Source organism: Callithrix jacchus, chromosome 15, assembly GCF_049354715.1.
Source record: "Callithrix jacchus isolate 240 chromosome 15, calJac240_pri, whole genome shotgun sequence".
Lineage (NCBI taxonomy): Eukaryota > Metazoa > Chordata > Mammalia > Primates > Cebidae > Callithrix > Callithrix jacchus.
In genome coordinates this window covers 25,115,710-25,137,991 of record NC_133516.1, presented here as the reverse complement: position 1 = coordinate 25,137,991, position 22,282 = coordinate 25,115,710, and the positions used below count along the sequence as shown (strand labels likewise).

At 53.9% G+C, this 22,282-nt stretch overlaps 1 protein-coding gene across 4 annotated transcripts in view; it reads right to left on the bottom strand.

The window, feature by feature from the left end:
- The window catches only part of MELTF (melanotransferrin), a 28,407-nt gene extending 6,570 nt beyond the window's left edge, over positions 1-21,837 (bottom strand). For 2 of the 4 annotated variants that reach the window (XM_002758220.6, XM_035274962.3), the window contains exons 1-13: positions 21,709-21,837; positions 19,864-20,018; positions 18,760-18,859; positions 16,416-16,598; positions 14,778-14,934; positions 13,210-13,277; positions 9,319-9,506; positions 8,425-8,605; positions 7,570-7,721; positions 2,365-2,461; positions 1,312-1,506; positions 523-679; positions 371-438 (exon numbers count right to left, since the gene is read on the bottom strand). In XM_002758220.6, the coding sequence (XP_002758266.4) occupies positions 371-438; positions 523-679; positions 1,312-1,506; positions 2,365-2,461; positions 7,570-7,721; positions 8,425-8,605; positions 9,319-9,506; positions 13,210-13,277; positions 14,778-14,934; positions 16,416-16,598; positions 18,760-18,859; positions 19,864-20,018; positions 21,709-21,757 (1,750 nt within the window). In that variant the 5' untranslated portion in view covers positions 21,758-21,837. The remainder of the gene's footprint in view (positions 1-370; positions 439-522; positions 680-1,311; positions 1,507-2,364; positions 2,462-7,569; positions 7,722-8,424; positions 8,606-9,318; positions 9,507-13,209; positions 13,278-14,777; positions 14,935-16,415; positions 16,599-18,759; positions 18,860-19,863; positions 20,019-21,708) is intronic. The other 2 variants (XM_078350581.1, XM_035274963.3) reach the window with 1 other exon arrangement.
- Between the last annotated feature and the right edge of the window lie 445 nt (positions 21,838-22,282).

Sequence of the window (22,282 nt, the reverse complement as noted above, 5' to 3'; positions counted from 1 at the left end):
CCAGACACTGATTGAACTCATGACCCTGTGGAGAGGCTCATGCCACCCCCACCTCACACCTTGGCACTACATAAATACCCTCAGAAGGGGTCTTTCCAAATGGACTGGGATTGAGTTTCTACCATTTCGATGGATTAAGGACTTGAATTCCAGACCAGTGAAGACTGTCATGTGTCCGGCACCCCTGGATGTATGATCTGAGGTCTGTTCTTACCTGGTGGGGCTCCCAGCTTCCCAGTGGGCTCGGTCTAGACTCAGACTCTCTGAGCTGCTGCCTGGCCCAAACTCAGCACATCTGGTGTCTGGATTGTGCTGAGGATGGGGACAGTCCCCCCGACTTACCTTTAGCCCTGCTCTGGCCCTCACCTACCATTTGTGTTGTCAAAGACAGTCGTGTGCCTGACGAAGGCAACGTCACCGGCATTCTCCACCAGGCACCTGCCACACAGAGGGCAGGGCAGGCGTTGGCAGGAGGGTCCCAACCTCTGCACAGAGCCCCAGACCACCAGGCCACCCTAGTACCTGAAGGCGCCACTGTAGCCATAGTATCGCTCCTGGCTGTTGCCCGCACACTTGTTTCGGCCCTGCTCGTCCCCCACACAAAGCGCACAGAGTGAGGAAGGGTAGTTCTTGGCGTTGTTCACAGGCACGCAGCTAGCATTGAAGAACTCGCTCACCGCTGGGGTGGAGGGGAAGGGCAATGATGAGGGAGGGGCCAGCAGCGGAAAGTGTGGAGGGAGATGGGTGGCCACTCCCCCACAGATCTGCCCACCCGCCTGGGCCTACACTACAAGGCCACCTGTCTGCTCTGCTGCCCTCTTAGCTCTGAGTGGAGTATCTCCTCCTGGAGGATCTCATCAAGGGGAAGATGCAGAGGTTGTCTAGATACAGGAACCCCATCACCAAACATCACCACCCAGCCTTCACTTGAACTCCCTCAGGGACAGGGAACTCACTAGCTCACTATTTTGTTCCAATCAGAGCAACTGTCCAGCTGTCTGGGAGTGGGAGCCAACCCTGGTGCCCTCCGTGTGCCTGTGTCAGTGGTTAGAAAAAAAGTGCTGGTATGTTTTCTGAGTTAACAGCCAGGACAGAGGTGTGTGCCCGTCAGCCCAAGGATCTTGCCAGTTTCCATGGATGTTGTGTGATTTAATACATGGGAAGGGCTTCTGTTCCCACCTTGTGGAGATACCTGGGCACTTATGCAGATGCCTAGCCACCTTCCAACAAGGTCCCCTCCCCAACTAGTTGCCGGTCTCTAGCTAATCCCAGAGAAGGCTTCCCCAGTTTGCGTTCCTAAAAGAGGGATACCTGTGAGGACGTCGCAGTCCTTGGGCCTGATGAAGCCTCTCTGAATGAGGGCGCCCACGGGGATATCCCAGCCCGCAGGGCTGCCAAAGCTGGCGTGGCAGGAGCGCTTGCCTCGAAGCTCATCTAAGGTGAAGGCATGGGAGCTGTCCCGCTTCACCACGGCCACCACGAAGTATGAGTTGCTCTTGTCTTCCGCTGGGGAGAGAAGGACTCACGTGAGGGGCCCCTCATCTGACAGCCCGGGCAAGTGCCTATGGGGTCCTTCCTTCAAACCCTCTCCTTCCTGGCTCTTTGCCTGAGCTGTGCAGGCCAGAGTGCCCAGGCCTGAGGCTGCGGTGCTCCAGGAGCAGGCCCAGTGGGGCCCCTGCCTGCATCCCTTGTGAGAAGCAGCCTCCCGGCTCCACTTTTCAGCTTTGTCTTCCTCTGGTCCTGGCAGTCCTTACCCACAGGGACTTCTTTCTTTCCTCATACCAAGTGGTATTTTTCTCTCTGCCCGGGAGAAAAGACGAGGCTGCAGAAGCATTTTCCCACAGCCCAGAGATTTCTCACACCCAAGTGGAAGGGACCCAGGCCTCTGAGGTCACCAGTAAGAAGACAGAGGCCAAAGCCCCAGCCCAGGCCCCTGAGAAGGTGTGAATGAGCTGAGGGACTCTGAAGGGCTGCCTCCCATGGCTGCTTAGGGCCAGAAGAGGCTGAGGAACCCCAGTAGTCCAAGATGGCAAATCACAGGCCCTCTCTTGTATGGCCTGGATTGTAAGCTAAGAATGTTTTACTATTTTGAAAGCGTTATTTAAAGAGAGACTGTCATCTGCAAAGCCTCAAGTATCTATCCTCTGATCCTTTACAGAAAGTTTACCAACCCCTTAGAGACGTTTGTTGAATAGTTGGGGAAACTGAGGCCTGGGGCAGGAGGGGCAGGCCTGGTGACAGACAGCTTCTATCCCCAGGAGAGAGGCATGGAGCTTTTGAAAATGGCTGAGGAGGACACATTTTTATATTTATAAAAATATCCCCACTTCCCGGTTGAGGCCAGGCAGCAGGCCCTACACTCACAGGCATAGCGCTCCCCGGCCGCAGGAACCAGGCCATACGTCTTCCCCGCCATGTAAATGTCCTCGCTACTCAGCGTCACAGCGTCAATGTGCCCAGCCTGAAGGGGACAGAAGAAGCAACTGGGCTGGGGTGGGCCCTGGATGGTTCTGGATGTTGGGGTCCTATGGAGGTGGCAGGGCCTTGCCTCTTGGGGTTTGTGGCCTTGGGCTTCCTTCCCCTGGGGAACCTGGTAGGAAGTAAGCCATCCTGGTGGTCTTGCCCCTTCCTCTCATTGTGAAGTTGCCTGGCCAGGAAAGGTGCCTGAAGGACCAAGGGCAGAAACACCCACACAGCACTCCTGCATGTGACTACCCAGAGTCCCCTGCGTCCCTGCTCTGAGCAAAGCAAGCCAATCCCTCTCCTCATGCTCAGTGTGGGCCTCCCTGTGCACTGCCAGCCCTCAGACAGCCAGGCACCGCATCTCCAGCACCTAGCCAAGGGCCACACACCTTGTGGTGCAATGCCTGTCTGTTAAACGCATGTACAGACGGAAGAATGACCCAGATCTGAAAAGATGGCAGTCTCAGGGCCTGGGGGGAGGCTCCAGGGTTGAGGGATAGAGCTCTGCCTGCAGAGGCAGCAGGAGGGGCCCAGGGTCTTCTTCCCAGGAGACTCCTGGGGCCCTCCAGGTCACCTGCACCCACCCCACTTGTCCATTCGGAAGCCCTAGGACCTCACCAAGGGGCTAACTGGTAATGAAACCATAGTAGTGTGATTAACCTCAAGGGAAGGGGGTGACGATGGGGGAGAGTGGGGAATATCTGTGGCCCAGGAGGGTGTCCCACACCGTTCCTGAAGAGGCATGAAGTGATGGTGATGGAATAACAGGCAGCGGCACTGATATTTGGGGCCAGGAGGGTGCACCTCCTACTGCCCAGACCTCCTCCTACTGTGCTGTCGGGCAGGACACAGACCCTACACCGCAGCCCAGGGCCCTCTGGCTGACGGTCCCTTCCCTGGGTAACTGGCAGGGCAGGAATGGGTATAGAGCCACACTGGACACCTCTCTGAGAACCTTAGAGGCTAGAACTGAGGGTCTTTGAGCCCTTTGCCGGGGTTCTGAGGAGCTCCTGAAGTCTCTTCTCTTCCCGCAGGCCCCTGGGCAGCTCCTGGCCATCTGTGAGCTCAGATTGAGAGGAGGCTGTCACTCAGAGGGGCTGAAAGCTCCCTCCCTGCACCTCTTCCTGCTCTGAGGCTCTTGGAACAACAAGGCAGCCTGCTTGGCACTGGGAAATACGGACTCCCACCAAGCCCTTTCCTCAGTGCCACCAGAGGCTTCTCTGTCAGCATTACACACTCTTGCGCTCAGCTCTGCACAAGGATAAGCTTCCATCGGCCCCTGGGGAAGCTCCTGGAACACCCCCACCTCAGGCCTGGGCGTTCCTTGGCATGAGGCTGGGGTGTTCTCCACTCCTAAGATCCGGAAGTGTGGAGGCAGGGCTGTGGCCTGGCTCAGGCCAAATGGTGTGGGGAAGCCCATTCAGTATATCCTGGCTGGTGGCTGTGGGAAAGTTACTTTCCCAGCCTCTGTCTCTGTAGTTCCAGACCCAAAAGTGGGGCTGCTGAGGGGATTACATGAGATGACCCACACAGTGGCCTTCACTGCGTGGGACACACAGAAGTGTCAGCTTGTGCGATGGTCATTATCATATTGTCACAGGCCTGGTCACCCTGTATTCCTGCCTGGTCTCCTCTCTGTGACCTTCCAGTCAGTGTGGTTCCCTGACCTGGGCAAGGTTAGCACTGCTGAGGGGCTATAGCCTGTGCTTGGGGACCCCCTGAACAGGCCCCACCTACTTGCTCTGAAAACAGAAACTGGGGGGTATGGGCACCCAGGGGCTTACAGCTAGGGCTCTTGCCCAAGGCTGGACATCATGACCACGGCAGTCCTCCTCTCTGACTACAGTGCCTCTGGGGCCTCCTCTGCATTTGGCCTCAGTCTCCAGGCAAAGAAGCAAACAAGGAAAGAGCTGAACGGGCACTAGAGATCAGGCCAGTGTTTCTAGCTGCAGATGGTGAGCTATTCATGGGGCCAAATCGATTTCATGGGTCATGACAAGTGTCAGGAACAAAAAGGATTAGAATAGAATACAATAGAAAATAGCGGGTACTGTCTGTGTCCTATCTCTGTATATACCGGATATATATTTTTTCATTTATTTATATCCGGAAGAAAAGTTTAGCTGGGAGCAGTGGTTCGTGCCTGTAATTCTGGCACTTTGGGAGGCTGAGGCAGGTGGATCACCTGGGTCAGGAGTTCAAGACCAGCCTGGATAACATGGTGAAATCCTGTTTCTACTAAAAATAAAAAAAATTAGCCAGGCATGGTAGCACATGCCTGTAGTCCCAGCTACTCAGGAGGCTGAGGCAGGAGAATTGCTTGAACCCGGGAGGCAGAGGTTGCAGTGATCCAAGATCGTGTCATTGCACTCCAGCTTGGGCAACAAGAACAAAACTCCGTCTCAAAACAAACAAACAAAAAGAGTTTTTGTGTACTAGATCATGATTGGTATAAAATATATTTCCAAGTGCATGGTGTTGTCAAAAATGTTGAACTTCCCCATGAAAATACCAATGACATTCTTAACAGAAGTAGCAAAAACAATCCTAAACTTTGTATGGAACCACAAAAGACCCTGAATAGCCAAAGCAATCCTAAGCAAAAAGAACAAAGATAGAGGCATAGAAGCTGACACACAGACCAATGATACAGAATAGAAACCCCAGAAATTAACCCACATTCTTACAGCCAGCTAATTTTTGACAAAGTTTCCAAGAACACTCATTGGGAAAAGAGTGACCTCTTCTTCAAGGGATGCTGCTGGGAAGGCAGGCCGAATGAACCGGGCCCCCACCCCTCACCCTACACAGGGACCAACTCAAAATGGATCAGGGCCCTAAATGTAGGGTCCAAGACAATAAAACTGCTGAAGAGAATACAGGCAAAACACCTTAGGACGTTGTTCTGGGAAAAGATTTTATGAAAAGACCTTGAAGGCACAGGCAACAAAAGCAATAATAAACAAATAGAATTATATCAAACAAAAAAGTTTCTGCACCGCAAAGAAAACAATAGAGTGAAATGAGAACAACCTCTGGGGGGAATGAGAAAAAATGTTTGCAAACTACTCATCCGACAGAGGATTAATATCCAGAATATACATGCAATGGAAACGTCTCAACAGCAGAAACCATCCAACTTAAAAATGGGCAAATGACAGGAACAGACGTTTCTCAAAAGGCATAAAATGCCAGCAGGCATCACTAATCATCAGGGAAATGCAAATCAAAGCCACAATGAGGTATCAGCTCACCCCAGTTAGGGTGTCTGTTATCAAAAAGATAAAAAATAACAAATGCTAGTGAGGATGCAGAGTAAAGGAAACTCTTACACGCTGTTGGTGGGAACATAAAACTGTACAGCCACTATAGAAAACAGTATGGACATCCCTCCACAAACTACAAATCTCTCTGTTCAATACCATATGGTCCAGTGATCCCACCAATGGGAAGTTGTCCAAAGGAAAGGAAATCAGCCTATGGAAAGGGATGTCTGCACCCCCACGTTCATTGCAGCACTGGTCACAGTAGCAAGGATATGGAATCAACTCAGGTGTCCAACAACAGAGGGATGGATAAAGAAAATGTGGTATATGTGCACCATGGAATACTGTTTAGCCATAAAAAAGAATGAAATCCTGTCATTGGCAGCAACATGGATGGAACTGGAGGACATTGTGTTATGTGCAATAAGCCAGGCACAGAAAGTTAAACACCATATGTTCCACTCATGTGTGGAAGCTAAAAAAAGTTGATCTCGGCCAGTCGCAGTGGCTCATGCCTGTAATCCCAGCACTTTGGGAGGCTGAGATGGGTGGATTATGAGGTCAGAAGTTCAAGACCAGCCTAGCCAACATAGTAAAACCTGTCTCTAATAAAAATACAAAAATTAGCTGGGCATGGTGGCACATGCCTGTAATCCCAGCTACTTGGGAGGCTGAGGCAGGAGAATTGCTTGAAATCCGGAGGTGGAGGTTGCAGTGAGCTGAGATCACGCCACTGCACTCCCGCCTAGGTGACAGAGTGAGACACCTTCTCAAAAAAAAAAAAAAAAAAAAAAGTTGATCTCACAGAAATGAAAAGTAAAACAGAGGATACTGGAGACTGGGAAGGGTGGGGGAAGGGAGAAATAGGGAGAGTTTTTTGTTTGTTTGTTTGAGACAGAGTCTTACTCTGTCACCCAGGCTGGAGTACAATGGCATGATCTCGGCTCACTGTAATCTCCGCCTCCTGGGTCCAAGGGAGTCTCCTGCCTCAGCCTCCCGAGTAGCTGGGATTACAGGCATGTGCCACCATGCCCAGCTAATTTTTTGTACTTTTAGTAGAAATGGGGTTTCACCACATTGGCCGGGCTGGTCTTGAACTTCTGACCTCAAGTGATCCACCTGCCTTGGCCTCCCAAAGTGCTGGGATTACAGGCGTGAACCACTGTACCTGGCTGGAAGAGATGTGTTAAGGATATAAAAATAAGAGCTGGGAGGAATAAGTTCCAGTGCTCTATAGCATTGTAGGATGACGAGAGTTAACCCTAATACATAGTTTCAAATAGGTCGGAAGATACGGCATTTTCTCAACACAGAGAAATGAGCAATGTTTGAGATGATGGTATGCTAATTATTATTCTGCCCTGATCACCATGTATTCTATGTATCAAAACATCACTATGTATCTCGTGAATATGCACAACTATTATTTGTCTATTAGAAAAATTAGGAAAAGAGAAAAAAATGCTGAACAAGAATCCATACCCACCCTCTATTGTACAAGGGAAAGCTGAGATTTAGAAAGGGGAGGGGGCTTGCCCCAGGCTCCAGGGTATCAGTGCCCAGCTGGGCCAGCACTCCTTCTTCTCCCTGCCCACCTGCTCAACACGGAGCTCCCAGGCGCCCCAGGGGACATACCCCTATCTGCCTGTTCCCTGGGGTGGGTTGCTGGTCCCTGCGGGTTGTTCCTCCCCACCTTCCTCCCAAGCCTGTGGGTTTGTTGCAGAGACAGTCTTCTCTTCCCCAGGCAGCAGGGGGCGTAGGTAGGGAGAACTACCCAGGCACTGCCACCATCTGCCCACCTGGCCCACGCTGCCCCTCCCTGGGCAGGCCAGACCCCCACCTGGATCTGCTCCATGCAGTGCTGGGGGGACTCAGCTGACACGCACTGGATCTCCGGCCTGAGCTGCTGCCGGCTGAAGGCCACAGCCATGTCTCCACACTTCTGGATCTCGGGAGTGGAGAGCACACACCAGCGCAGGTAGGGGGGCAGCCCTGGTGTGGGGCAAGCCAGCGGTCACTGCCAGGCCAGTACCGCCAGGGAAAGAGCTTGGAGTCAGACCCAAGGGAAATTCTGGGCCTTTCTCCTGTCAGCTGTGTGGCTGGGATAGTTATTTAACCATCAGATCCTGCTTCCTCATACAGAAAAGGGGCAACCGTACCTCTTACATCGGGCTGTGAGGCCTGAGGAAGACCATGGCTGTCATATATCTAACTCAGTGTCTGGCACCCATTTCCCTGGCTATAGGTGAAGATACATGGGGTGCGGGCTAACGGCAAGAAGCTGACTTGTAGATTATTGCAATAGTCCAGGCAGAAGACAATGCCTGAGCCAGGGCTGTAACCATGGGGTGGGGACGGGGAGAAGCAGTGAGAGGTTGAAGAAGAACTGACAGGACACCCTGGCTCCTGGATAGAGGGGCGAGGAGACCCTTCTCAAGACAGATTCTGATGGCCTGGATCCCACCCCGCTGCGGCCAGGTGGGGCTTCTGAAACAGGCCATGCAGCTAAAGAGATGCTTCTTCCTCAAAGCCCCAGAGGTAGACAGATTGAGGTGACAGGTTCCCGCACAGGCTGAGAGGCACATCCCAGGCCTCCCGGGTGAGCATCTTCCCCTGGCCACTTTCCTAGAGAGCCTCGCCATGCCTACGGTCAAGCTGGGCTGGAGCGGGCAGCAGTCAGGACAGATGAACTTACGGTTGGGGTCACAGAGCAGACCCTTCATGGCGTGCAGGTACTCGTGGCCCAGCCACGCCTCGTAGGTCTGTGTGGCAATGGGCACAAGCTCAGAGGTGGAGTCCTTGAACATCAAATTCTTCTGGCCATAGGCATCAGAGCTGAACATCTGGAAGCTGCTGCCCTCGTGGCTGAACAGACGCTGTGTGTCAAGGGGTGGGGTATAGGGTGGTGAGGGTGCTGACAGGCCACATCCTTTCCTCCCATTTCAGCCACCACCTCCTTTTCCCCTGACCTCACACTAGGCACCCACTCTGAGGACCAGGGGAGGCCTCTCTCCCTCTTCTGCAGCATCTCCCCCAATCCGCCATCCCCTTCCCCTGGGCCCTGCCAGTTCTGGGTCTGCGCGGAGTTCATTCAGCATCATCACATTCAGCTGTTTGGACACATAACTGTGGCCAGGGGTGGGAGGGCCCTGAGGACATGCCATGGGGCTGGCAATAGCAGCCTGGATGGGGCAAAACTGAGTCCGGGACAGCAGCAGTTAGAAATATATGGCTGTCCTAAGCAGTGGTTTTAGCAAAACCTTATTCACCACATTTAGTTAATGGTGTGCTTTGAAAGGCATTGGTTTTGTCAGTTTTGCTCGTTATGTTCTGGTTTTGGCTCGTAGAGACACAAGTACCAGGAGCTTCCTCTGAGGGTGCCTAAGTCTCTCGGTCCCCCTCTCGTGGCCAGCCCTCCTCCCAGTCAGCCAGAGCAGTTGGTTCCTTACACTGACCTGACCCGAGGCTGGGGTCCATCCCAAGGACAGTCTCTGGGTCCTGCCCCTCCTGGTCCCACCCTGATGAGCAACCACAAGGCCCAGCACCACCTGGGAAGCTGTGCAAGGGGACCAGGGGACCCTGAGCCCACCTGGCCTTCATTGAGCAGCCGGAAGATGAGGCCCCCATCTGTGTCAGCCCGGACTACCACGGCGTGAGCAGGCACCCGGGCCAGGTGGCACTGCCTCCACTCAGTGACGTCGGCCCAGCTGCCATCCCGGCACAGCAGCTTGAAGTCCTGTGACAGCAGGGCCTGGCCCCAGGAGGGCAGTGTCTTCCCTGGGAAGAAGGAAGCCTGGGCTGAGCCAGCTCCTAAAGGGGTTGTGGTGGGTGGCGGGGAAGGCGTAGGACAGGAATTCTGGGGGATGGCTGGGTGTCGTGGACACGAGAACCCAGCACTCAGGAGGTGACAGAGCTCAGCAGCCGCACCCAACTCCAGGTATCTACAAGACTCTATCTCATTCCTCCCATTTTCTAGCTCTCACCAATTTCTATTGCTAAAATGGATTGGAGGTATCTGACAGTAATACAATACTTAGAAATAGGACTATCTCTTCAAGATAAAAAGAGTAAGAAAATAAAGGCTTTGGATGAGAGAGACAAATGTACCAAGAGTCTAGGATGGCTCAAGGCTGCCATGGGGCAGTACCTTTGGCTCTGAGCAGTGGGCACGGGTCAGGGCTCAGGGGGCAGGGGCCATGGTGGAAACGCACCCCGCCAGAAAGGGGAACTCCCTAACTCCAGCTATTCATATTTGGATGGATTTCTTTCAAGTCCTTTTTCTATTTTATTTCCTGTCTTTTGCCCACTTTTAACCTGGTTAAGGACATAGTCGACAGGCAATTCTCATCCTACTTGGTAGAGAATTTTTCCACAGTACTGAAAACTTTCCATAAACTCACTTATTTCTCAACAGAAAAGAAAACTTGAAAGAGTAACTATTAACACCAAATAGGGATTCTGAGAAGATGAATATTAAGGACTATAATTAAACCACAGATGGTCCTACATAACAATATTTTTGTGACTTTAAGACAAGGAGGGAAAAAAACCTCTACATGGAAATAGGCAGGAAAAGATCATTTGTACTGTCACGAAAGCTTTCCCTGCAAAGCTATTATCAAACAAAACCCAAAACCCGCAACGGAGTAATAGTTTGGAAAAACTCCATGAAGGTCATTTTTAATGGCCACATGGTACTTTACAGCACTCTTAATTATTCAGTGCGACTCTCCCCACGCTTCCCAATTTTCCTCTGTTTTTAGGCTGCTGCAAAACAGAGGTTAGATCTCTGGGGTATCATTTGCCTTCACACAGACAAATGCATCATTTAGGTACTTCCATCAGCCACTCCCACTTCTCATCAGCCAAGAACAATGACAATCACTTATGCCAATTCTACTCTTTTGCGCTTATCAATCTTTTTGTATAAAGTTAATTAAAAATTACTTCCTTAGATTTCCTTAGACTACCATCAAAACTTTGAGGCCAGGTGCAGTGGCTCACTTGACAGGACACCATGGCTCCCAGCACTTTGGGAGGTCGAGGTGGGCAGATCATGAGGTCAGAAGTTCAAGACCAGCCTGGCCAACATAGTGAAACCCCGTTTCTACTAAAAGTACAAAAAAACCCCAAAATACCAAAAAACAAAATAGCCAGGCATGGTGGTGGGTGCCTGTAGTCTCAGCTACTTGGGAGGCTAGGCAGGAGAATCGCTTGAACCTGGGAGGCAGAGGTTCAGTGAGCCGAGATCGTGCCACTGCACTCCAGCTTGGGCGACACAGCAAGACTCTGTCTGAAAAATACTACTACTAATAAAAGGCTGGGCGCAGTGGCTCACGCCTGTAATCCCAGCACTTTGGAAGGCTGAGGTGGGTGGATCACAAGGTCAAGAGATCGATACCATCCTGGCCAATATGGTGAAACCCCATCTCTACTAAAAATACAAAAATTAGCTGGACTTGGTGACGCACACCAGCTACTTGGGAGGCTGAGGCAGGAGAATCACTTGAACCTGGGAGGTGGAGGTTGCAGTGAGCACAGATAGCGCCATTGCACTCCAGCCTTGAGACAGAGCGAGACTCTATCTCATTTAAAACAAAAACAACTTTGGGGGTCCAAAGTGGCTCCAGCCGGATGTCGTGGCGCTTGCGAAGGCGAGGTCGTGAGTTCAAGGCTCACACTGATTGGCAAAAAAAGAAAAGAAAAACAACTTTGAAAAAGCTTCCAGATGCATGCCTGTAATCCCAGCTCCTCAGGAGGCTGAGAAGCGAGGATCAATTGAGGCAGGGGGTTTGAGACCAGCCTGGGCAACAAAGTGAGATCCCATCTTAAAAAAAACCCCAAGTTTGAAAAAGCTGATTCATATTCCTATTCTTTTCCCATCTTCCAAATTCTCCTTTGTCTGACTCATCTTGGGGTCTGTGAACAGGGGCCCCTTTTCATAGGACCGCCCAGTAGCACACATCATCCTACATGCTTTGGTGTGTGCAGATTACTTGTTTTCCTCCTCAGATCTGGTCCATGTTTGCCTTCATGATGGACCACGTGATGGACTTTCTGATTTAAAAGGCAATGATCAATAACAGCGAAAAAAGACAATGACTTTTTTGTTTTAAAGCCAATCATCAGACATTCTGGCAGAGGCAAAACTACAGACAGAACAGTCTGTTTGCTGCTTGCTGGCAGGTGGCGGGGTTTTAACGAACAGGGGTCTGAGGAACTTCTGGGCTGAAGGGTCTGCAAGATCTTGATTGTGGTGGTGGTTATACAACCGTATGTATTTGGCAAAACTCACAGAACTATACTTCAAAAGGAACAAATTTTGCTGCATGTAAATTATATCTCAATTTAAAAAAAGAAACAATCTTCAGGCAAATCTAAATTGAGGGACATTCTATAAAATAACTGGCCTGTTGCTTCAAAATGCCAATGTCATAAAAAACAAAGACTGAGAAATTGTTCCAAGATAAAGGAAACTCAAGAGATCTCACATCGGAAGCCATGTGTGATGAGAGTGTAGGTTCTGGTCGGAAAAAAAGGCTATGGAGGACACACTGGGACAGTCAGCAAATCTGCAATATCGACTGTAGATTAGGTAACAGGATTGTATCAAAGTTGCATCTCCTGATTTTGATTACTGTGGCTAGGTATACACCTCCTTGTCTCAGGAGATACATACTGAAGTATTCAAGGGGTATGACATAGGCAAATGTGCTCTCAGATGGGTCAGAACACACACACGCATACACGAACACACATACACACACATACATGCACACACATACACATATATGCACATACATGCACACACGTACATACATACATGCATACACACATACACACACGTACATATACACACACACACACATACATATACACACACACACACTTATACATCAAATGTGGAAAAATGCTAATTAGTCAGAATTTGAGTGAAGAATAGTTGGGAGTTCTTTGAATTATTCTTGTAACTTTCCAAAGCTCAATTCTTTCAAAATTAAAAAAACTTAAATGCCAATGACATGATGGCTCAATATATAACACCAACCTATATCTTAAGCCAGACCTTCTCAGGGATGAGGGACTGATTCTCCAGGCAAGAGCAGAAAAATGCCAGGAAGGGCTGGTAGGGGAGATCCAGTGCAGAGGTTTGCAAATTCTTTTAAAAATCAGACCCCCGTCTTCGTGAAACTGAACCCAATGTCATATTCAAATTAGAGCAGAGCAGAGCTAGCCACTAGCCCCCTTCTCCTGCCCTGTCAGCAGTCCATTGTCCATTGGTAAGACTGGCCTCTGCTCTTTTGCAGCCAGGAGTGCTGAGGTTCAGAGATGGAGGAACTTGTCCACGGTCACCCAGAAACTCAGAGCAGCACTGAACTAGGGCATTTGATCCCAACCCTGCCATCTGGGGGTCCTGCCCTAGGCAGGCCTGGCCTGACACCCTGCTCCTTCGGCCCATGCCCCTCCCTGCCCTACTCACCATCAGTGTTCTCCAGCACCGTGCTGTGCTTCACAAACGCCACATCCCCCGCCCCTTCTGCCAGGCACCTGCGGAGGAGAAGCTGTGAGCCTGGATGGGGCTGAGCCCCTGGCCCCTGCCCGTCTTCCACCTCTGGAGGCCTGGCTTGGGCAGGAAGGGGTGGCCATGGTGTGCATGGGTTTTCCAGTCATGTAGTCTGGCGTCCAGATCCCTGGCTGGTTGGCTGTGTGGCTTTGTCAAATTGTGGCCCCTTCCTAGCCCCTATCACCTGTGAAGTGGGGGTGGGAAAGCAGCTCCCATAGGGCTGCCCTGAGGATGAGACGTTCTTTATAATCCAGTATAGACCCTCTGCAGCCTAGCTCAGGCCTGTATAGAGCAGGTACTCCCATGGCAGCTGCTATTATATTGGTAGCCTCCACTCTCGGGGGTTGGTTTTGTATGTGTTTGTTTTCGTTGTTTTGGTTTTAGAGATAGGGTCTCGCTGTGTTGCCCAGGCTGGAGTGCAGTGGCGCAATCACTGCTCACTGCAGCTTTGACCTCTTGGGCTCAAGTGATCATCCTGCCTCTGCCTCCAAAGTAGGTGGGACGACAGGTGTGTACCACCATGCTGGGCTAATTTTCAGGGTGTTTTGAAGCACATTCTGCTCTGAGGCAGGGGATTGGACTAGAAGGCCTTTTCATGCCGTACCACAGAACCCTGAGTGGGAACGACCATTGACTTTTACGTGCTCTCTTGATGTCACTGCCCAGTGTTGGAGGCAGGTTGGCTCTGGGCAAAGGGGCTGCTTGGGTCCCCACACACTGAAAATATGAAGGGATTAGAGCAGGTCAGGGAGAGGGCTCTGAGGCTCCAGGAGAGTCAGAGAGAAGGGGCGCATGCCAAGGGCATGGGGCAGTGGAGGGGCAAGGGTCTTCCACTCAGAGGTGCTGAGGAGTGCTTTTCTCTCTAAGCCAAACACTGCATCCACTCAGATCACATCTGGAGCGTGGGGCACCAGCAGGCTTCCCCGCTGCAGGTGGAAACGTGAGGTAGCTAGAGGGGCCCGAGATGCTTCCTTTCCAGTCCTGGGGAGAACGGTTCCTCCTCTGCAGGCAGATGGAATTGGAGCACGAGCTGGTAGAGACTCCCTTCTGTATCCACTTAAGGATTACCCAAAGTGCCAGCCTCAACCAGTGGCAGAGACAGCCCGTCCCCAAGTGTCAAGACACACTCCCCCACCCCCTCTCCCTGCTGGTCTGAGAATGGGGACGTGGGAGTGTCCAAAAGGCTGTTTTTTCCATTTTCTTCTCTCTGAGCCGTCACTTCACTAAATATACCAAACATGTTGATTTCATGAGCAAATCCAGTTTGGCATATTCCAGCTGGATGTTTTTAAACTAACCAGGCCACAGAGCTATATAAAGGGTGCTTTGATGAGATGCAGCCAACCCCACCACTTCCTCCTCCACGGCCCTCTCTGGGCAAAGGTGTTTTCCCCAGCATCTGTGGCCTTAAGCGCCTCCGCCTGGCCTGTGGGACTCAGTTCCTCCCTGCCTGCCGCCCCTCCCCGCCCCCAACTTTCACTCACCGGAAGGCCCCGCTGTAGTCATAGTATCGCTCCAGGGGGCTCTTGTCACACACACCTTCCCCAGAGCTGTCTCCCCTGCAGAGGCGACACAGGGACTCAGAGTAACCGGTGTCTCCTGCCCCAGGGACGCAGCTGCCCCCAAAGTAGTTGCTGACAGCTGTGGGAAGGAGGTAGAGATCACTTAGCAGAACTTTCTTCAGAGCAAGCCAAGCCCCAGGGTCAGCAGGGGGCCTGGGCCCTGCAGGGTCTCATCTGGACTCTGCTGAGAACGGTTCCATTTTCTAGCTTCAGTCTGAGCAAAACTGGGGAGCTGGACCCGACCGGTAACTCCCAAAGCAGGTTCACCAAAGCTGCAGTGAGCACTGGAGAGGGCTACTTAGAAGTGGCTTGGAGGAATAAAAAATTACTCATAAATGACCACTCAGGGTAACTAAGTAACAACTAGATGCTCTTCTCATTGTAGGTTTCACTTCCAAATCAGCGAAGTGTGATTAATGACAGAGGGGAGGCTGGGCATGGTGGCTCACGCCTATAATTCCAGCACTTTGGGAGGCCAAGGCGGGTGGATCACCTGAGGTCAGGTGTTCAAGACTGGCCTGGCCGTCTCTACTAAAAATACAAAAATTAGCCAGGCGTGGTGGCGTACTCCTGTAATCCCAGCTACTTGGGAGGCTGAGGCAGGAGAATAGTTTGAACCTAGGAGGCAGAGGTTGCAGTGAGCCGAGATCACTCCATTGCACTCCAGCCTGAGAGACAGAGCTAGACTCTGTCTCAAAAAAAAAAGACAGAGGGGAAATAAAGAATTACTTAAGGAGGATCATTCATTGAAAGACAACATTTCTTCCAGCACATGGAGGGAGGCACACGCAGCAGTGGCCTGCCTCATAGGGAACGAGGTCAGGGTCTGCTGTCCTGCATGGTTCTTCAGGCTCTGCCGGCACCAAAACTCACAAATATTGATCCTGTGCTGTGCCAGGAGGCCCTCCTGCCGGCATCTGAGCCAGCTGGGCCACGCTCCTCACCAGCCAGACTGAGCTTTTCCAGAGTAAGCCCTCTTCCTGGTCTTTTTGTGTCCTCCCAGAGGAGTGGATATTTAATAAATATGCCAAGTGACTGACGAGCCACCCACACCTGGCCACCAGCTGAGAGGATAAGGCTTCCAGGCTCTTGGGGGTGGTGTGGGTTTACACGGCTGGTTGGGCTGATGAGCCATTTGGGAGTTTTCTGGGTGCAATTCAGGGCCTTGCTTGGGTCCTGAAAAAATAGCATTTCTGGTCCTGTAAAGCTGAGGACACGCTTCTAGACAATGGCCTGTGCCGGGTTTATGCCGGCGGAAGGCTCCCTTGGAGGTTCGCTGCCTCCCATTCATGGGTTGGGCCTGTGCCTGGCTATGTCGTCTGGGACACCACCATGGGTGAGCAACAGTTGTGCCCCACAGGGGCCAAGCAAGCAGGAAGTCAAGTGGTGGCGCACAGGGCTGGCGGAGTGGGGAGGCCCAGAGGAGGGGGGTGGCTGTGCCCTCCAGGGATGAAGGATGCGGTGAGGCCAGAGGGAGGCTACCCAGTGAAGGGACAAGCATGGGCCGAGGAAAGGAGAGGGGAGGCCTGGGCACCCTCCTGCCCAGCCCAAAGCCCTCACCTTTGAGTACGTCGCAGCCCATCACTGAGAGGCGGCCGCTCTCCACCAGGTAGCCCACAGGCACGTTCCAGCCCACTGTCCGATTGATGCCTGTGTGGCAGGACTTCACACCTTTCAGGGTGTTGATGGTCACATGGGAGCTCCTCTTGACCACAGCCACGGCGTAATAGGAGGTACCAACCTCTAGGAGGGGAGGGGAGCCAGTGAGGGCAGCAGGGAGAAGCCTCAGTGAGGCTGCACCAGCACCCTGCCCGGGACAGCTGTGGGAGAGTGTGTGTGTGCATGGGCGTGCATGTGGACGTATGCATAGCGCTCTAGTTACAAGAGAGCAAGTGGGTTTAATCCACACGTATGCGAGACCCTGCCCTCCAGCCTCTTGAGGTAGATACAGTCCTGAGATGTTGATGTATTCATTGATTCCCACTTTTCCTTCTCAAGCAGCTGGTGCTTAGCTGGGTCCACATTTGCTCCATCAGGGGAGTTCTTTAGCTGGACTGAAGGCAGAATACGCCAGCAAGTCTTCGCTTTCCAAAAGCCTAGGCCCCCAGAACTTGGAGGGTTTGGGGGAAAGGTGTCAGGGTAATGGGAAGAAGAGTGGCTGGGAGGAGCAGGGGAGGGGCTTCCAGATTAGGAGAGGCAATTTCCTGGTGCTGAGGGGGTTGGAGGAGAGTGAGACAGAGGCAGAGACAGACAGACAGAGAGAACGAGCAATGTGGTCCCCAGTCACTGATGACCCTGAATGGCTGCAGGGTGTGTGTGGTAGGACAGGGCTCTGCAGCCTTGCAGAACATTCCCCTGTGCCACGGTGGTTCCAAGGGGCCATTCAGGTGAAACATAGATGACTCAGTTACAGTAACTGATGACCAGAGGGCCTCCCATCACATGAGCACATACACACAAGCATGCACGCCGCACGAACTGCCCCATGGTGCAGGAGGCCATGATCAGAACGAAGTTGAGTTCTAGGACATAAAGCCAGTGTTACTTCCTGCACACCAGGGTCTGGCCCCAGCCAGATGGTAGCTTTGTCTGGTACCATCCTCTGACTCACCCACCCTCTGTTCCTTTCTAATTCCTTGAATTTCCTGAGATGGTTTCAGGCTCAGCTTACCCATCACCTCCCCAGAGCACCGTCTTGCCTGCTCTTTTCCCGTGGGTTTTCCTGCAGCCCTCGTTTTCTCTGTCCTGCCCTTTCCTTTCCCTCACAGCACCCACCACATGCTTCACTGTATTGTTTGGGTTGGTTTGTTTACTCTGCTGTGTGAGGGCAGGAAGGAGGTCTCTGTTTACTGTTCCATGGTCCTGAGCAGTGGGTAGCAGGTGCTCAGTACAGGTGTGGAGTTAATTAAAGAGGAAGAGCTGCATGGGGCCTGGGAGGCAGGGCTGTTTCTGACTGACTGGTATGCAGGATTGGACTGTGCCATGTGGCATTTGACAATCACTAATTCAACAAGGAACCAGCCAGTGCCTTCTCCAAGTGAGGTGCTGTGTGAAGTTGCAGAGGGTAGACACGGGGGAGGACTGGCCCTCCTCAGGGGACTAACGTGACTGAGCAGGCAGAGGCTTACAGAGGCCATGGGGGTACAGGAAAGAGAGGTTCTGCTCAAGGGTGGGAGGGGCTCAGGGAGCACCTCAGAGGAGGTGACAGTTGCGCCGGCCAAGCAGAGGTGGTGGGGGAGACACAGAAGCAGGCTGAGCTGGGGTCAGGTCCTGTGTGTGATTTGGGGACTGGGCCAAGGAACTCACACTTTCCAGCACGTACCACATGTCAGGTGGGCACACGGCCTGGCTCATTTAATGTGACAGGGCAGCTGTTATTATCCCCATTTTACAGCCCAGTAAGTGAGGTTGTCCAGGGTGACAGAGGTCATGGGAAGGAGAAGCGCTGGGTCTGCTGAGCTGTGCAGTTCCCAGGCAGCACCTCCTGACCTGGGGCTATGCTTCCGACATGGAGGCCCTAAGCATGCAGGTGGCCCAGCCCCAAGGACGCTTTGTTCACCTGAGGCAGCTACATGAACAGCACCAGGCCCAGCACTGCACCAGGCACAGGGGAGCCCTCAGTAAGAACTGAGTGGGCAAAGGCTAGGGTGTGCTGCTGCTCTCCCTGAGGGAAGAGCAGACTTGGGTCCTCTCTCCATGTCCCTGGAGCTCCTGCCCCTGGGGAATTTGAGAGAGACTTAGGGTGCCCTCAGGGCATTTGTCTGGGTGGGACTCCAGGACTGCTGTGTGGACAGGGCTGATGACCAGCTCAGGGCTGCAGGGTCAGGCCTGGACCAGCAAGGGCCTCCTGGAGGGCTGACTTCCAGCGCAGGCCTTCCTCTGTCCTCCCACTGCACCCTCCTACCTTGATCGTACACTTCGCCCACCACGGGCTTCAGGCCATGCTCCTTTCCCGCCTCATAGATGGCTCCTCCATCCAGAGTGATGGCGTCAGCCTCCTGGGCCTGCAAGGAAATGTGGCTCAGCCAAACCTGTCCCAGCCAGCACACTCAGCAGGGAACTCAGGACACCTACCAGATGGCCTAGGGCCCCACCCCGAGCCCTGAGGGCTGTGCTGTCCTTCTCATCTGGCCCAGGAGCCCAACCAGGGCCCAGGGCTTTCCCCATTTCCCAGGCCAAGGATTCACCTTGCTTTCCTAGTAATGTTATTTTAAAAATATTAATCATTGACTTTGCAGGACTCAGATATCATATTTAAAAAATCAAATAGTAGAAAACAGCATGCAGTTAAATGTGAGTCTCCCTCGCTTTCTTTCCCCCTGCCCCCACCTCTACTGTTACCCTGGGTTTTCTAGCTTTTTTCTTCTAAGATGGTCTATGTGTGGGGTTTCTGCCCTCACATGGAACCTGACCCACAGCCTTGGCCCTGTGTGGGCCTATGACTGGATCAGGTCTTGGGGCATAGTGGGGGCAGGGCTGGAATGAAAACCCAGCTATCTGTGTGCCTGCCCCAGAGGCACGCCCCTCTCTTGTGGTGCCTCTGAAGACTGTCAGTGTCATTTAGCAGGTATCCTGCTTCTCAGAGCTGCTTTCCTACCCCATACTCACCCACCTGGGAGTCCAGCCCCTGCTCTTCCTTCCCCAGAAACCACACAAGCCCCCTTCTGGAAAGCCCCATGGCAAAGTGAGCAAGTAGCCACCTGGGGCCACTGAGGGGTCACTACCATCTGGAGGCCCCTTGGCAGGAGACTTGTGGAAGAGAAGCCTCTCAGACACCTTTCCTTGCTGGCGCCCCTCTGAGCAGCGGCACTCCTGAGGCTCCCACCTTCTGGGCCCAGCCGGAGACAAGCTGGCCTTGTTGCTGGGGAGACTCGGGAGATCCTATCGGCTGGGCCTGGCTGGGCCTGGCAGGGTGAGGTCGGCCCCTTTCCTGGTGAATGAGGCTGTTATGTGCTCCCTCCTGAGTCAGAGCCCTTCTGTCTGGCAGGGCGGAAGGGAGAGGACTCACCGCGATGAGCTGGATGCAGTGGTTGGCCGAGGTGCCCTGGACGCAGAAGAGGGAGGGCTGGATGCCTGCTTCCCTGAAGGCCTTGCTCATGTCGCTGCACTTCTGCTGCTCTGGGTCCGAGATAGTGCACCACCGCACCTCCATGCCACCAAGCACTGCGGGCAGGGGACTGTGAGGCCTGGCTCCCCCGCCAGGCCCAGCCCGGGCCCACCATGGAGGGTGGCTCCAGAAGCTCTGTGTGGGCCCCTTGGCCTGGAGAGCCGGTCCTCTAGAGCAGCCCTGCCCTCCCACAGGGAGGCACCAAGCACAGAGACTGGGAAACGGCTGTTCCTGTGCTCAGGGCCTCTTTGACCAGGGGCATGGCTGCTGGCAAATGGAATGGCTCAGAACCAGGCCGTTTACAGAGGACTGGGAGGGTCTGCAGGTTGCTTCTCAGCTTGCCCCACCTGGCAGGAGCACTGGCTGGGGAGCCTCGGCAGGCTCCGGAAATGGAAGCTCCTTCCCCTCTCCAGGCCTCCCAGAGGGGGTGCCCGTGTGGGTTCCGTCACACAGCAGTGTCCCTGGGCCTTCCTCATGACTGGGTCATGAAAATGAGGTGAGGGGGCTGTGGGTGGGCTACTCTCCATGAGCCCTGCACCCTCAGGGAGCATCTGCGATTGTGCTGGCTGCAAACCCATCTTTGGAGGGCACAGTGCCAGGCCCTGCCAAGGGAAGGCGGCAGAGGGGAGGCTGAGGAACCATCAAGGTGGGTTCAAGTTCCTGCCCTCTAGCTGGTAACTTCAGGTAACTTATTTGCTTCTCAGCCTGCTTCATCTTCTGAGAAAGCAGATAAACCCACCCTCTGTGGAAAGTAAACCCATGTAGAGGGCCCGAGACACAGAGCCTCAGTGGAATTTTGCTTGTGCCTCAGGATCTGAGCGAGTCAGAGTCCCCGGGAACTCCCAGGCTAGGGGCCCAGGGGAAGGGGTGCTGAGTCCCTTGGGGTTGATGACTTTCAGGCCTCAGCTCCTTTGCCATTCACCCTGCCCCAGCCAGCACTGCCAGAGGCCTGTGCTGGAGAGACACGGATGACTCCCCACTCCGGAAACCAGGTCACCCCTCCTCTCCCCACTCCCAGCGGCACCCTAGAAAGTCGAACTGCTCTCCCCTCCCCGGCGCTCCAAGGCCCCTACCACCCAGGCGGGAAACTGCAAAGTTCAGTGGCTTCATTGTTTGCATTGATGAGCGCGTCGCCGGTAGCCACATCGGTGCTGTGACCTCCATCCCCTCTGCAGACACCGCCCGCGATCCCTGCAAGCCGCTCCCCGAGGTCCAGTCTCCCGTCTCACCATCCTGGGCCCCCACTCCCTGGGGCGCCCACACGAGGGGACCCAGCCTCTGTCCCACCTCCATTCCGGCAAATGCAAGCCCTCCCAGGCAGTCTCCCGCGCCCCTCCTGGTCAGTCCCTCTGAATCTTCTCCTGCGGGGACTCGGGAGAAAGAGCTGCTTTGGCCCCGCAAAGTCTCCCTGGGTTCCCGCGACCGTCAGGAGGGGCCGCCCTCTGGGACCTCCACTCCACATTCCAAGGCCTCCCCACCACGTCCCAGATTGAGCTTTTCCTTGGCGCGTCCGAAGCCTCACGTTTTCCAGGCCCGGTTCAGGGCCGCCTCCTCCAAGAAGCCTTCCAGACCTGCCCGTCTGCCCGTCAGTGCTACTTCCCTCCTCACTCGACTCCGAGCCCCGGCATCCCCTATCTCACTCCCCCGGAGCCTCGGCTCAGGCACATTTCCAGCCCCGGGACCTGCTCACCCGGGCTGCAGAGCCCAGGACTCTGTCCGCCCTCGGCTCTCACAGAGGGGCCTCACCGGTGCGCAGAGCCACAAGCAGCCACAGGGCCGCGCTCCGGCCCCGCATGGCGCCGTCGGGGCTGGCTGGGTCCTGGCTGGGTCCAGGTCCGAGGAAGTCAGCAGCGGCCGGGCTTCCTCCCTGCACCCTCCTCACGCTGGCCCGAGCTCCTTAAGTGCGGCCGGGAGTGCCTGGGCGGAATCCACGCCCCTGGGGCGCAGGTCACCTCCCGCCGGTCCCGGACCCCACACCTGGGCTGACCCGACGCGCCTAGGCCGGCCCTCTCGCGCCCCCTGCTGGAGGCCCGGCCTAACGCTCGGGCCCGGGCACAGCTGTTCGGAACTCTACCCTGCCCTCCTCTTGTCCTAGAAGACTCCAAATGCCATGTCCAACTGGTGAGAGAAAAGCTTAGATGTGGAAGGAAGAAGAGGTTAGAATCCCAGGCTCTGAGCTGGAGGGGAGCTGGAAGGACATGTCATTCACGCAGCAGTTCCCTCCAAACACATCTGCACAGAGGAGCCCAGGCCAACCGCCCTGGCGAGGGAGGAGCTGGGCAGGGGCATCTCCGTCTAGCCGATGCCTCTCCTCGGGCCT